The 13,258-nt window shown below is 55.8% G+C and overlaps 1 protein-coding gene across 1 annotated transcript in view; it reads right to left on the reverse strand.

Moving 5' to 3' along the window:
• The window catches only part of KATNIP (katanin interacting protein), a 193,290-nt gene that overhangs the window by 4,384 nt on the left and 175,648 nt on the right, over nt 1-13,258 (reverse strand). The window contains 5 exon segments of the mRNA XM_042972321.1: nt 767-906; nt 2,851-2,961; nt 4,196-4,260; nt 5,789-5,946; nt 9,169-9,334. Coding sequence (XP_042828255.1) covers nt 767-906; nt 2,851-2,961; nt 4,196-4,260; nt 5,789-5,946; nt 9,169-9,334 — 640 coding nt within the window.

Raw genomic sequence — 13,258 nt, forward strand, 5'->3', positions numbered from 1 at the left:
CGGGTCTCAGGGCTGAGAGACCGACGTGTTTCTCCGCTGCAGCGGTGGGGCTGGCCTCTGCTCAGGGGGGACGGATGCTCGGGGCTCACGGGGGGACACTGTTGGAGAGCTCCCCAACAGAGCTGCTGATGCCGTCTCTGTGCTCTGAGGGCCAAATGTACCTCCCGGTCGTCCTGCCCAGTCACGCGGAGGGGGGAGGGGACACTTCCGCCGTCACAGGCGTGCCCCAGGGCCTGCGGCACTCACATACTCGGGCAAGAGGGTGGCGCGGGGCTAGAACGACCTGCCCGGCCGGCCTGTCTCCTCTCTCTCTAGCCGGGTGGGTGAAGGCCACCCCCAAGACCCCCGGTGACCAGCAGGACCAGTGGGAGGGTCTGAGGTCTGCAAAACTGAGTCCGTTGAAGAGCTGGCAGGCAGATCTGGGGCCAGAGGTCGGGGTCCGGTGCCCGGTGCTCTCAAGGCGGAGCAGACACAGGGAATGAGGCCAGAGGATGGGGCTGGGAGGGCAGAGGGGGCTGCTGCACGGGCCCTCCAGAGTCCCATGTGGGCGGCCTCTTGTCGCAACCACCCCAAGAGCGCCGAGAAAGAACTTGCCCCGAAGAGTGCCCGTCAGAGTGTTAGTTAGCTAGACGTGAGCCTTCCTGACGGCCCGCGGGCATTTTGGTTCGTTGGAGATTCACTCGCCTGGAACAAAGACGCGTCACCGAGGCCAAGGACACAAAGTCGCCCTGCCCACCCCGGGGGCGGGGAGTCCCCGCAAACCCACCAGGCCCGGCAGGATGGGAGCCAGCCACATGTGCCTGCCATCGCAGGTGTCGTTCACTTGGTCGATGAGCTTGTCGGGCGTCCGGACGTCCCCGCACACGCCCTCCAGGGAGTTCACGCTGTCGGGGAAGGCGGCGATATCTGGGGAGGCTCTAAGCTGCCATAACCCAAAGCAGTGTGCTGGCAGCTGCGTGCCACCCTGGCGGCCGCTGGCCTCGTCACGCTGATGGCGTGGCCCAGGGGACGCTGGGGCTGGCGGGCAGAATGGCCGTCCGCTGCTCTGGGCAGCCGGAAGAGTGACAGCCAAATTAGACATGCCAGGGAAAATGAGCACAGAGGCCAACGGGGGTGGGTGTGTGGGGAGGAGGTGACCAGTTTCAAGAAAAGGGGAGGAGCCGTGCAGACGGATGGCGGGGAAAGAGCAGTGTCACCGGGACTGCTGGCGGCAGGAACAGAATCTGTGGCTGACGCTTTGGAGAGTGGAGGACAAACGGCTAAGGTGTTCCTTTCCAAGGGGACCCGGCCTCGGCATGTGGGGACCAGCCTGAGACTGGACGCAGCGGGGGGGAGCCGGGCCCAGCTATGGCCACTCAACTCCCGGACATTAGCGCGGATCTGGACAAACCAGGTCCAGTGCTGGCTCTGCATTCTGACCTGGGGTCTTGGGAAAGTCACAGAGCACCTTGGGGCCTGTTCCCTCATCTGTAAAATGGGTATAAAAACCTCCGCGTCCGGGGCGCCTGGGTGGTCAGTCGGTGAAGCGGCCGACTTCGGCTCAGGTCATGATCTCACGGTTCGTGGGTTCGAGCCCCGTGTCGGGCTCTGTGCCGACGGCTCAGAGGCTGGAGCCTGCTTTGGATTCTGTCTCCCTCTCTCTCTGACCCTGCCCCGCTCGCACTCTCTCGCTCTCTCTCTCAAAAATAAGTAAACGTTAAAAAAAAAAATTAAAAACCTCCACATCCCAGAATTGATGTGAGGCTCTCAGAGGACACTGGATGTGAGCGTGCCCGGTAAAATCAACACAGCCTTGAATATCCAAGGACTCACTAACAACAATCAAAACCACCAACAATCACTTGTCAGGTGGGGAGGATGGTGTCACCGGGGGAAGGGCAGAAAAGCTGGATCAGAAAAGGATCCAACTGGAACCCAGGGAATCCCACATAGGTGCAAGGCAGGCTTTGGGGTTGGAGCGGCTCTGGCCGGTCCCTGTGGTGGGCCAGGGATCACAGGGCAAAGGCCCAGAGGGGTCAGGCAGGTGATGTCAAAGAGACACATGACAGCTTAGTGGTCAGAGCATGGTTTCTGGAGCCGGACTCCCAGGTCCTCACTCCTATGCTGTGTGACCTTGGGCAAGTTACTTAACCTCTCTGTGTCTCAGGTCTTCATTGGTAAAATGGGGCTAACAGCACTCACTTCACGAGACTGTCGTGAGGGCAAATCAGGTACCACGGGACAAGCCCTCACCGAATGAGCCCTCAGTAAACATTAGCAATTTGTCTGGGGGACCTGGCAGGAAACAATAAGGACATGCTTGGGGGAAAGGGCAGTGGATACCGAGGTCCGGCCATCATTGTGGTGCATGACTGTGGCCTCAAACATTGCTAATTTTTTCAAGAGCTGCTGAAGAGTGAGGTGTTCCTGTGAAACGCCCTGATCTTTCCAAAACACTAGCAACGAATCTAAAATATTTGAAAACTCAGTGGGCTAATAGTTTGCAGGTTCTGGTGCGGGCGCTCCCTGAACAAAGAGGACCATGGTCAATGAATTCACTGGGCTGAACACAGGGCCACAGGCTGCTCCCTGCAGGCCTTGCCAGAGCCTTTAGAACTCCAAAGTACCTGCGGATCTCCAGGAGGGGGTGCAGTTGGTACCGTCGCCCGAATCCCCGGGCGACAGGACTCTCTGTTTGTGGGACTCCTGTTACCTTGGGACTCCCAAGAGTCAGCCTCTGACCCTCAGCAGAGTCCCCTGGCATTTTCAGTCCCGGGGTCTGGTTCTTGCAGGGACGTCTCCTCTCCTGCCCCGACCCTCCCACGTTCCCTTTGGTCAGGGTGGGGTCCCCCTTCTGCCTAGAAAGGATACTGTTTTCCGACAGAGGGATTTTTTCTCCCCGCTCATCATACAGCTCCAGGCCCGTAAGACCGATGTAATAGGGGTCACCCCAGCTGGTCAGGAGCTGGAACTGAAAAATGACTGTGGCACATTATTAAGGAAAAATAGGCTTAATTTTCTGAGAACAAAGCAAGACAATGGCAAAGATCATATTGGGATAGACTTTTTGGGGGCTTATGCAGGTGAAGGGGGGGGAAATCATTTTTTTCTCGCACGGAGACTGAAACCTACCCAAATATGTGTGGCATTAAATTTTCTTTAATGGAAGCTGCGTATGCATGTGTTTCAAGAATTAAAAACTTCCCTCCACGTCCCAGGAGACAGGAGGACAGGAGGGAGGGAGCTGGCAGGACGGAGGACCATTTGCACCAGAAACTCATCGTGTGGTCATGCCGAACAAAGTGACCGGCAGTCAAACTGTCTTGTGCCTCAATTTCCCTGGTTGTAAAATGACAAAGAACGAAGCACCTGTTCTCTCCTCCATCCACTTCAAGTGTGCAGGGGGTGGGGGTGGGGGGGATACATGAGCACCAGGAGGGATGGGCCGTGGCAGGGTGACCGACCCGCCATTGCTGACTGAGTCGCACAATGGGGGCACCAAGCCTGTCCTCAGCCCTGTCCCCAGCCTGCTCCCAGCATTCCAGGGGCAGACAGGGCAGGAAACCAGAGTGGCGGCTTCCGGGCAATATCATAGCCACAGGCAGACCTTCCGGAAGAACGGACTGGTGAGAGAGCCAGGCTGCTCACATTCACTAACCTGTCTTACTCCTTCCCAGCTATGTGGCCTTGGGCAAGCTACTTAGCCTCTCTGGGCCTCAGTTTTCTCATCTGTGAAATGGGGGGGGGTGTTAGCAGTTCCACCGCCCGGGGCTGGGGTGAGGCCTGAGTTAACACAGGCAGCCCAGTGTGAACAGTGTCAGGCCGAGGAAAGGGCCCGGCGACTTTGAGCTCTCCTTACTTCTGTCTTTACCTCCTCCCTGCCTGGGTCCGAGGACAGCCTCCAGTTCAGGCCCTGCGGAAAGTTCCAGCGTCTCTGGCCCCGACCCGCTGGAGTCCTGGGTGCTGCTTCCTGAAACATCAGCCGGCCAGGGCGCGGCATCTGGAACTCGGGTGGCTGCCCCCGCCCCGGCAGCACCCAGTGAGCCCGCGGACCCGCCAACCCTCCCACGGCCCCCCGGGTTTCCCTGCGTGGGGCTCCAGCTCCTGGGCTGCGGCCTGCCGGGAACCCCAACGTTGCCAGAGGGGCCGAACCCTCTCCTGGGGTTCCGGACAGGGCCCCTGAGGGCTTGGGACACGCAGACAGGTGGCAGGATACAGCCGCAGGGCATCAGGGGCGCCTCGTAGTCCATGCTTGCCTGCTCCTGGCTTTGCGTGTTGAGCCTGAAAAAAACCCACAAAACGGCACCAGGAAGCAGGAGATTGCAACTACCCTGATCGCTGGCCACTTACTCCCCAGGTGACAGACTTTGAAGACCCTGTGGCCGGAGAGGGTTCCCCGATGTAGTGTGTGCCCACGTGGAGTCCTGTCCTACTCCGGGAGACTCAGTCACTTCCCAGGCGACTGCATGGACACTTCCTTCCCCAGGACAGCCCCAGGAGGTGGGTACGCTTATAGCCCTGGGGTGCGGGTGAGGAAACCGGCACACGGAGAAGTGAAGTCACTTGCTCAGGGCCACACAGCCGGCAGGTGGCCGAACTGGGATGTGACCTGAGGTTGGCCGGTTCCGGAGTCCACACTTAACCACCCAGCTCAGGGATGTACTCAGTAGGTGTCGGCCTGCCCTGATCCTTCTTCAAGCCCCGCCTCACTGCCTGTTCATGAACAAGGCGAGTCCACACTGTGCTGACAGCTGGGCCAGACCCAGGGTGGGGTGGAGTGCCCGGCCGGGACCGGCTACCCTAGGGGGTGGTCAGGGACCCGACGCCTGAGCCAAGAAGGAGGCAGCCGCACAGAGTCAGAAGTGAACTCTGCAAGCAGAGAGGCAGCCAGGGCAAAGGTCCTGCGGCGGGAGAGAGCAACAAGGAGGCTGCGTTGTGGGGCGGGATGGGAGGCAGGCAGGGAGAGGAGGCCTGCGGAAGGTGGGGCGTACCCTGAAGGCTTTGGCTTTGTGATCCTGAGCAAGTGGCTTCGATAGCAGGGGCCTGAGTTCCCACATCTGTAAAATGGGCATGATAATCCCTACCTCAAAGGGTGGGTGGAAGGATGAATACAAAGCATCAGAACAGAGCCGGCACTTGGAAGGGGCTGGGGCGTTTCTCCCGGTCCACAGCCAGTACCCTCCAGGCTTGCTGGTTTTCTTCAATTTCAAGGGCAATGTTATAATTAAGTGGCTGTTCCCAATGACCGGCCCAACAAGTGATCCCAGCCACAGCGGAGGGAAACTCATTTTGTTTTGTGAGCATGGCCTCTGGCATTTGGACATCAGGGGGTTTAAATGAGTTAACTGAACGCGGCATTTACAAATTGTTACGGACTTAATGCAGCTGAGACCGGGGCCAAGAAATACCAGCGAACCCACAAAATGTTAGGCTCTCATTTTCTCTTTGAATCTTTCTAAACTGGGAACTGAGAAACAATCGAGAGAGAGAGAAGGCCCTTCCCCAAATTGGCCGGCGGGCATTTCTGGAACGGAGGCAGGCTGGAACCTCTTTTCCCAGCAGGAAGTGCAATGAAGCATTTAAAATCTCCAGCACTCCAGACTGTGAGAAACCCAAACATCCCTAGACAAGGTGGGTACATCCCACAGGCTTCCGGAGAGGCTCGGCTGAGCTTTAGAAAACCGCCAAGTTGAAAAGCAACGCGTTTGATCATCGTTTCAAAACCTTTAGGTATAAACTTCAGAGCGATGCGGGGAGCCGGCAGCCCTGAGGACAGGGAGGGGACACTCCCGGGCCTTCCCCCACTCACCTCTGGGCCGGCTGGGGCAGCTGTCGAGCCTGGAGGTGGTCCACAAAGAGAATTTCTTGAGCGAAATCAAAGTGGCAGTTGCCCGGCCCCTTCCGGATGAGGAAGCCCTCTGGAGGGGAGATGCACAGGCCGTCCAGGGAGGTGTGGACGATTTTGGCCTAGCAAACAAAAGAAAGCCGCGTGCTCGTGTGCCGCGTGTGTGACAGACGGCCTTCACGGAGCCCCCACGCCGGGCAAACAGCCCGGCCTGGCCTCCCTCTCAAGGCCAGAAGCACCGGGCCGGGCCACTTTCTGGTGCCACCCCCACTCCGTGCCAGGTGCTGTGCTGGGCACTGGGCAGACGGCAGGGGATGATGGTGGCCCACAAGTTGGGGTGGCGTCTGACCCGGCCCGGGTCTCCACCCACCTCACCCGCTGCAGAGCAGCACGGTGGTCAAGGGCACTCAGGTGCCCCGACATCCGCCGTTAGCACCTGTGCGAGTGACTTAACCTCCCTATGCTTCAACTGCCTCCTCTGTTAAGTGGGCTCGATAATGAGTGAACTTGGTAAAATACGCAGAATGCAGTGCCGGGAAAAAATGATGTACTTGGTAGATGTTGGCCTACCCTGATCCTTCTTCAAGCCCCGCCTCACAGACCACTGCTTCTCCTACGCTGTCCCCAGGACAGAGCGAGCCCCTTCCTGATCTTCCTTCTCATGGCCCTTAGCTCGTTCTCTTTTTTTTTTTTTTTTTATGTGATGTTTATTTATTATTTTGAGAGAGAAAGAGAGTGTGAGCAGGGAAGGGGCAGGGGTGGGGGTAGGGACAGAGGATCTGAAGCAGGCTCTGTGCTGACAGCAGCAAGCCTGATGTGGGCCTTGAACTCACAAACCAAGAGATCATGGCCTGAGCTGAAGTCGGACGCTTAACTGACTGAGCCCCCCAGGCGCCTCCTTAGCTCAACCAACTGAGCCCCCCAGGCGCCCCCTTAGCTCAACCGACTGAGCCCCCCAGGTGCCCCCTTAGCTCATCCTTTTAGGACGCGTACTCCCTAACAGCGTCCTGAGCGGCTTCTGGGTCTCCCTCCGCGGCAGAGACCCTGGTGAGGCCCCTATACCTGCTTCAGGGCCTGGTACGTAAGTGGGCGCTTACCAGCTTGCCGAATGGGGTGCATTTGGGCCAACGTGTCCCCTGTTCTAGGACGGATTTCACCAGCCAGGTGGCCAGGATCTACCAGTGAATCTCCAAGCCTGAAGGGCAGGGTCTGAGGTGGCTCGGGTCTGCTCCCCTTGGGCAGGGGGGTGCTGGGTGAGCAGAGAGGGGTAGTCGACCACACATTTTGGAATCAGGCCCGCTTGCGTCGTCCTGGTGAGGAACGTGGGCCCAACTGCAGACCAAATGGGTAGATTCTTACCTCCAGGGGACGCAGAGGGGCTGTGCTCCATGAGAGGAGCCCCCTCATGGCAGCCGGTCACAGGGCACGTAAGCAGGAAGAGTGTAGGGTAAATGGCTTCAGGTATGGCTGGATATGGGGACCCTAGACTGTGACTGCAACTCCCCACTTGGTCTTGCTCCCGGCTGATTCAGACCCTGGCCCAGGGCCGGACCCGGATGTACTGTAACCTGCTGGTCACACGACTGGTCCAGGGACGTGGACCTAGACCAGAACGACCGGCATGACTCCCGGGGTTCTGCCGGCTCGCCTCCAAAGAGGGGTTCCTTCTTCAGCTGGGCTTGGAGCTGGCAGGAGGCTGGTGACAGAGCAGAGGCCCAGGAAGGCCCTGTCGCTCCTCCAGGGCCACCACCTCCACTAGGAGGTGTCCCTGACTTCCCCAGGCCTCTGTTTATTCCCTTGGATGGGACTTCTATCACCTCCGTCTTACAGCCAAGGAAATTAGGAGTTCAGAGAGGCTAAGCAATTCGCCTGAGGACACACTGCAGGGACCTTAAGCCCCATCCCCAGCGTGCAAGGCCTGGTTCTAACCACGTGCCAGGGGCCCGTAAACGGAGCGCCCAGAGGGCCTTGGGGGACACCGGCGGCTGAGGCATCTTCCTGGGGAGGGCATGGTTGCCATCACACTGCCCTCTGGGATCTACCCTTACAGATTGTGCCCCTCTCTCCAGTCCATGGTGGCCACTGGTCACCGGCAATGAGGCCGATGGCCACGGCCAGGCCTGGGAAGCAGGGGCTCTGGGCCCAGCATTTCCAGGTGGCAAATCCGGGTCATGGAGGCTCGACAGGACAGACTGATTCACTCGAGGGAACGTAAAGGCCCAGAGGCACGAGTTGAGCCAGAAGAATGTTTTTTTAACACCCATATAGCTGACTTTTTAAACCCGCTGAAGCTGAGAGAGTGCTCAGGGAGCCGCCAGCGTGGCCTGGGAGGCTTTGTGAGCTGCACGCTGCTCCAGAAGGCGAGTGCCTGAGGGCTGCTGACTCCACCGTGGCGACCCCCCACGGTTCTGCCCCAGGGGCCCGCGGAAGTAACTCCGTGGCAGGTGCATGGTGGGGTGCCACACGTGGGGCTCACGGGACCCGAGGCCGAGGCCTGGCGTGGTCAAGCTTCGTGTGGCAGAGGATGATGGGTACTCTCCCAAGGCAGGTAGCATCTGCCTCCTCACTTTATAGATGGGGAAACTGAGGCCCAGGGAAAGCAGGCCACTTGCAAAGATCACACAGCTGGTTAGGGTCAGAGCTGGGTTTCAGACCGGGGGCTTGTGACTTTCGGGCCCTGACTGCGTTGCTCTATTTTCGGTGGCCTTCTCACCATCAGCTCTGTGTTGCAGTGGGAGGGGACAAACGTGTCACAGTCCATAGTCACAGGAGGACAGAAAAGCCCACACTGCAGCAGAGGCCCCTGCTTTTTCACACCCAGCAGGAGAACCCGGTGTGGAACCGGAGTGTGAGCCCCACGCCCAGCAGACGTGGACTGGGGGCTCCAGCTGTGTGACCCTGGATGAGTGAATGCACCGTCCTGAACCTCAGTCTAATACCCTGGAAGATGGGGGGTACTGACACCGGCTTCCCAGAGGCTAGGGTGAGGGCCCCATGAAATGAACGGGTACAAAACCCTCAGCTCAGGGCCCGGCCCCCAACCCTCAATGAACCGGCAGGCCTCAGTCTACCATTACGGTTGGGGCCTGGGCCTGCTGGGAACCCCCGAGCCCCCAGAAGAAACAAAGTGTCCCGAGTCTGCCCTGGCCTCTTTAGCCCATATTTGCTCTTTGCAGAAGAAGCCAATGGCAGTGTGTTCTCTCCCTGGCTATAACCCCCCGCCCCCAGCTCCATTTGGAAAGTTCTGGAAGATTTATGCTCCTCTCTGGCAGCCACACCAGCCATTCATCAAGGCGCCGTTTCCCTGACAGTGGACTGAGCGCGGCTGCTATTCCCCAGCTTACCCCGCGATAGGTGTCCTCGGGAGATTTATTGTAGTTCCAGAAGCGCAGGCCTGCGATGCTTTCGGCTCTGTCGAAGCGGATCGTGACCACGTGGTCCAGGCCCGGTGAGAAAGGGATCAGCCACATATGCTCACCCTCCATCGTGATGTTGGCTCCATCGATTAACCTGCAAATAGTGGGGGGAGCGGTGAGGTGGGGCTTGGCCGTGTCTTCTGGGAGAAATCAGAGCGGGGGTCTACATGTCCCCCCCCCCCCCCCCCCCGCCACCTCCTGTACCCACTGCACCAGCCTGGCTGTGCACAGGGATAAGTCTGTGCTGTTAAAGGTGGGGCAAACCAGTCATCAAGGTTTTTTTCTTTTTAATCTTTTTTAACGTTTATTTATTTTTGAGAGTCAGGTGGGGGAGGAGGGGGAGAGAGAGAGAGAGAGAGAGCAGGGGACACAGAATCCAAAGCAGGCTCCAGGCTCTGAGCTGTCCGCACAGAGCCCGACGCGGGGCTTGAACCCACAAACCACGAGATCAGGACCTGAGTCAAAGTCGGACGCTTCACTGACTGAGCCGCTCAGGAGCCCTGCCACCAAGGTTTAAAATAAAAGGGGAGAATGTATCATCTCTCTGGACCCTTTAACTCAGGGATTCCATTTCTGGAACTGTTCTCCTCTGAGGAAATTTTGTTCAACCTGCCTGAAGGGCTATCTGCACGAAGATATTCATCATAGTGGTGTTTATTTACAAACCACAAAAAACCCCACACCACCGCAAAAAAAAAAAACAACGACCACAAAAACCCTAAGAGGTCTCAAAACACAAAGAGTCACGGAAATCTGTACACTTGTTGAAACGATCATCGTGAGGATGATGCAGTGACGCGGAAGAGGTGGCCACGGGCACCGATTTTAATGCTGGACAATGGGGACGGGGACCAGGAGAGATGATGCAGAAGTGAAGCACACATTTGTGTCAGGGGGATGGGAGGTGGATGCCTTTGTCTGTTTTCCAAACTTTTTGCGAAATGCTGTGGTGGCTCTATGGCACATTTTGAAATAATTTGATTCGTTCTTTCTTGGGCTGGGGAGAGACGTACTAAGGCACCAGGGTGAACTTGGCAGCTCTCGGTGAGGGAAAAGCACAAGAAGGGGCCGACCTGTGGCCTTAGGAGGGAGCCCCTGGAGCCTTTATGTGCTTCTGGGCCACTATTCTGAATCAACTGGTTACCTTGCCCGGATTGTACTCCCATCCCGGCCGGTTTCTCGTTTTCCTGCTCAGAACATCCTGCCTCATCGTTCTCAACTTTGCCTGTGTTTGTCCCAGAGACCATCCCGCCACTGACTGCCCTGGGCTGCCCAGCACACCGCAGCCCAGACCCCAGGCCGTCATCCTGTGGCTCCGGCCTGTGTCTGGCATTGCCACTGAGTGGCCTGGCCCCAGGAACGGGGGCCCAACTCTCAGCTTCTCGGGGAACCCTCTCTCCTCTCCCTCTTATATTCCTGGTGACTTCGAGGCTGCTGCCCTGGGAGACATTCCTAGATTTTAAAATAAAACTTTATGTTTTCCTTTTACATTTTAAAGTTCTGGATTTGGAATAAATCTTACAATCTAAGTGTTCATCCAAGGAGGTAATGTTTCTTTTTTTCTCTAAAAGGCGGTTATTAAATTGATGGATGGCATGTCTTACAGCTGCTGGCATCTTAAAACTGAGGAAATTCAGCAATTTCAAATGGAGGTGTTTGCGGAATTAGGCTGACCAGAGAACCTTCTGTTTCCTTCTAAAAGCAATTGCTTCTCTGTCCTAGAGATGGGGCTGCCTCCATAGCAAAACTGCTGCTTAATTCTGAAAGTAGAGAGAGTTGTTGAAGGGTTTACAGTTGACAGTGAAGGGAAGCCCCTACAGACCCCTTCAAGAATATCTAAATGATACTTCCCAGCTCTGTTCACAGAAAAACCTAGAAACTGGTTTCTACAGAAACTGGTTCCACAGAAACCCAGTAGCAGTGAGCATCTCTTGTGGCTAGATTATGGTCTCTAAATACCACTTCCCAATAGAAGGAACCAGAACTTCTTGGGGAAAATGGTCAATTCCACATCTGGGACCAGAAATATACAAGGGGAGCCTGGAATATCTTGTCACATCAGAAAGCAGGAAAGCTGTCACAGACTCCTATTTTTAAAAAAGGATGCAGGGGCACCTGGGTGGCTCAGGCAGTTGAGCATCCGACTTCAGCTCAGGTCATGATCTCGCGGCTTGTGAGTTCGAGCCCCGCGTCGGGCTCTGTGCTGACAGCTGGGAGCCTGGAGCCTGCTTCGGATTCTGTGTACCCCCCTCTCTCTGCCCCTTCCCTGCTTGTGCTCTGTCTCTCAAGAAGAAATAAATGTTAACAAAACTTAAAAAAAAAAAAAAAAGGATCCAGGAGCTCTCAGTATCTAAGAGCATCAATAAGATAAAAACTGTAATAAATTGAAAACCTTCAAACACAGTCTGTGTAAGTTCATGATTTATGATCGTCAGACAAAGTTTTTTTTTTTTTAAGTAGACTTCACACCCAGCATGGAGCTCAATGTGGGGCTTGAACTCACGACCCTGAGATCAAGACCTGAGCTGAGATCAAGAGTCGGATGCTTAGCCAACTGAGCCACCTAGGTGCCCCCAAACACAAATGTTTTAGTATGCGAGAGAAACACCTTTTTATTCTGAAAGCTGAAAAAGAAAGGGAAAGAACCAAGCATTCAGACTGCCTTTCCTATTTGACTTGTACCTCAGAGTAACCAAATCATTGAAGAAAAATTTCTCTTTATTGATGAGAAAAAGAATGATAGGATCAGTGGACCACCATCCTGCACCCAAACCCCTAATATAGTAATGGGTGTGCCCACTGAGCATTGACCGCCAACGTCACAAGAACCCTGACAAGCAGACATCCTATATGTCCTGAAGGGAATGCACAGTGACATCGACACCCCCGTGGTCACGTCTTGCCCCGGTGGTCAAACTTCCATCGGATCAGGCGTCTAGATCTAATGAATAATTTACAGGAAATACAGGGGCCTGAGGAACAGGTTAAACAACACCATAGAGATACAACCAGTAAAATCCTGACACTACGGGGGGGGGGGTGGGTGGGTGGAAAAAACCCTTTCTTTAACAGATAATTTCGAAGAAAAAGTGAAAAAAAGATGGGAGGGAACCTAGAGATTATAAGAGGCTTAAGAGACTTAACAGGGGCACCTGGGTGGCTCAGTTGGTTGCGTCCAACTTTGGCTCAGGTCATGGTCTCGTGGTTCATGAGTTTGAGCCCAAGTCAGGCTCTGTGCTGACAGCTCAGACCCGGAACCTGCTTCAGATTCTGTGTCTCCCCCTCTCTCTGCCCTTCTCCAACTCGTGCTTTGTCTCTCTCTCTCTCTCTCTCTCTCTCAAATAAATAAATAAATAAATAAATAAATCAACATTTAAAAAGAAGAAAAGTGACATAACAAAGAATCACAATGTATGGACTTTATCTGGATCCCAAACCAACCAATCACAATGGATGGAACTTATGGGGAATCTCAAAACAACCCATCAGAATGTGTGGACCCTTACCTGGACCTCAATTCGAGAAACAAACTGTTAAAAAGGGAAGGTGAAGAGACTGTCAAGGGAAATAGGAACTTGCTAGATACCCTACTCATTTAGGGGATCAGTGTTAATTTGAATTTTGGGGGGTGGAATGGTGGTAGTGAGATGATGTTCTTCCTAAAGTCCTTATTGGTTAGAGCTACACGCCGAAGTATTCAGAGATGAAGTGCTCTCGGGCCTGGGGTTTGGGGTAACACAAACTGAGGCGGGGGTGGTAGGCGGGTGGGTGTGGATGGACAAGCAGGGCCGGCCGTGGGCTGATCATTTTGCAGCAGGAGCTGGGCTGGCGGGCTCCAAGCCTGAGCATGCGGGAGCCTGATCTGCCAAGATGCGGAGTGCCGCGTGGTTCGTGAGCAGGTGCTGACGGCAGGTGTGAGGGCCGCGGTTAAGGGGTCCCTTAACAAAGCAGGGGGGAGTCCTCTGGGCCAGACAGGGGGTGCGGGTGTGGTGTGGCCATCCCCTTCCCGCCCTCCGGC

Source organism: Panthera tigris, chromosome E3 (genome assembly GCF_018350195.1).
Source record: "Panthera tigris isolate Pti1 chromosome E3, P.tigris_Pti1_mat1.1, whole genome shotgun sequence".
In the NCBI taxonomy this organism is placed as follows: domain Eukaryota; kingdom Metazoa; phylum Chordata; class Mammalia; order Carnivora; family Felidae; genus Panthera; species Panthera tigris.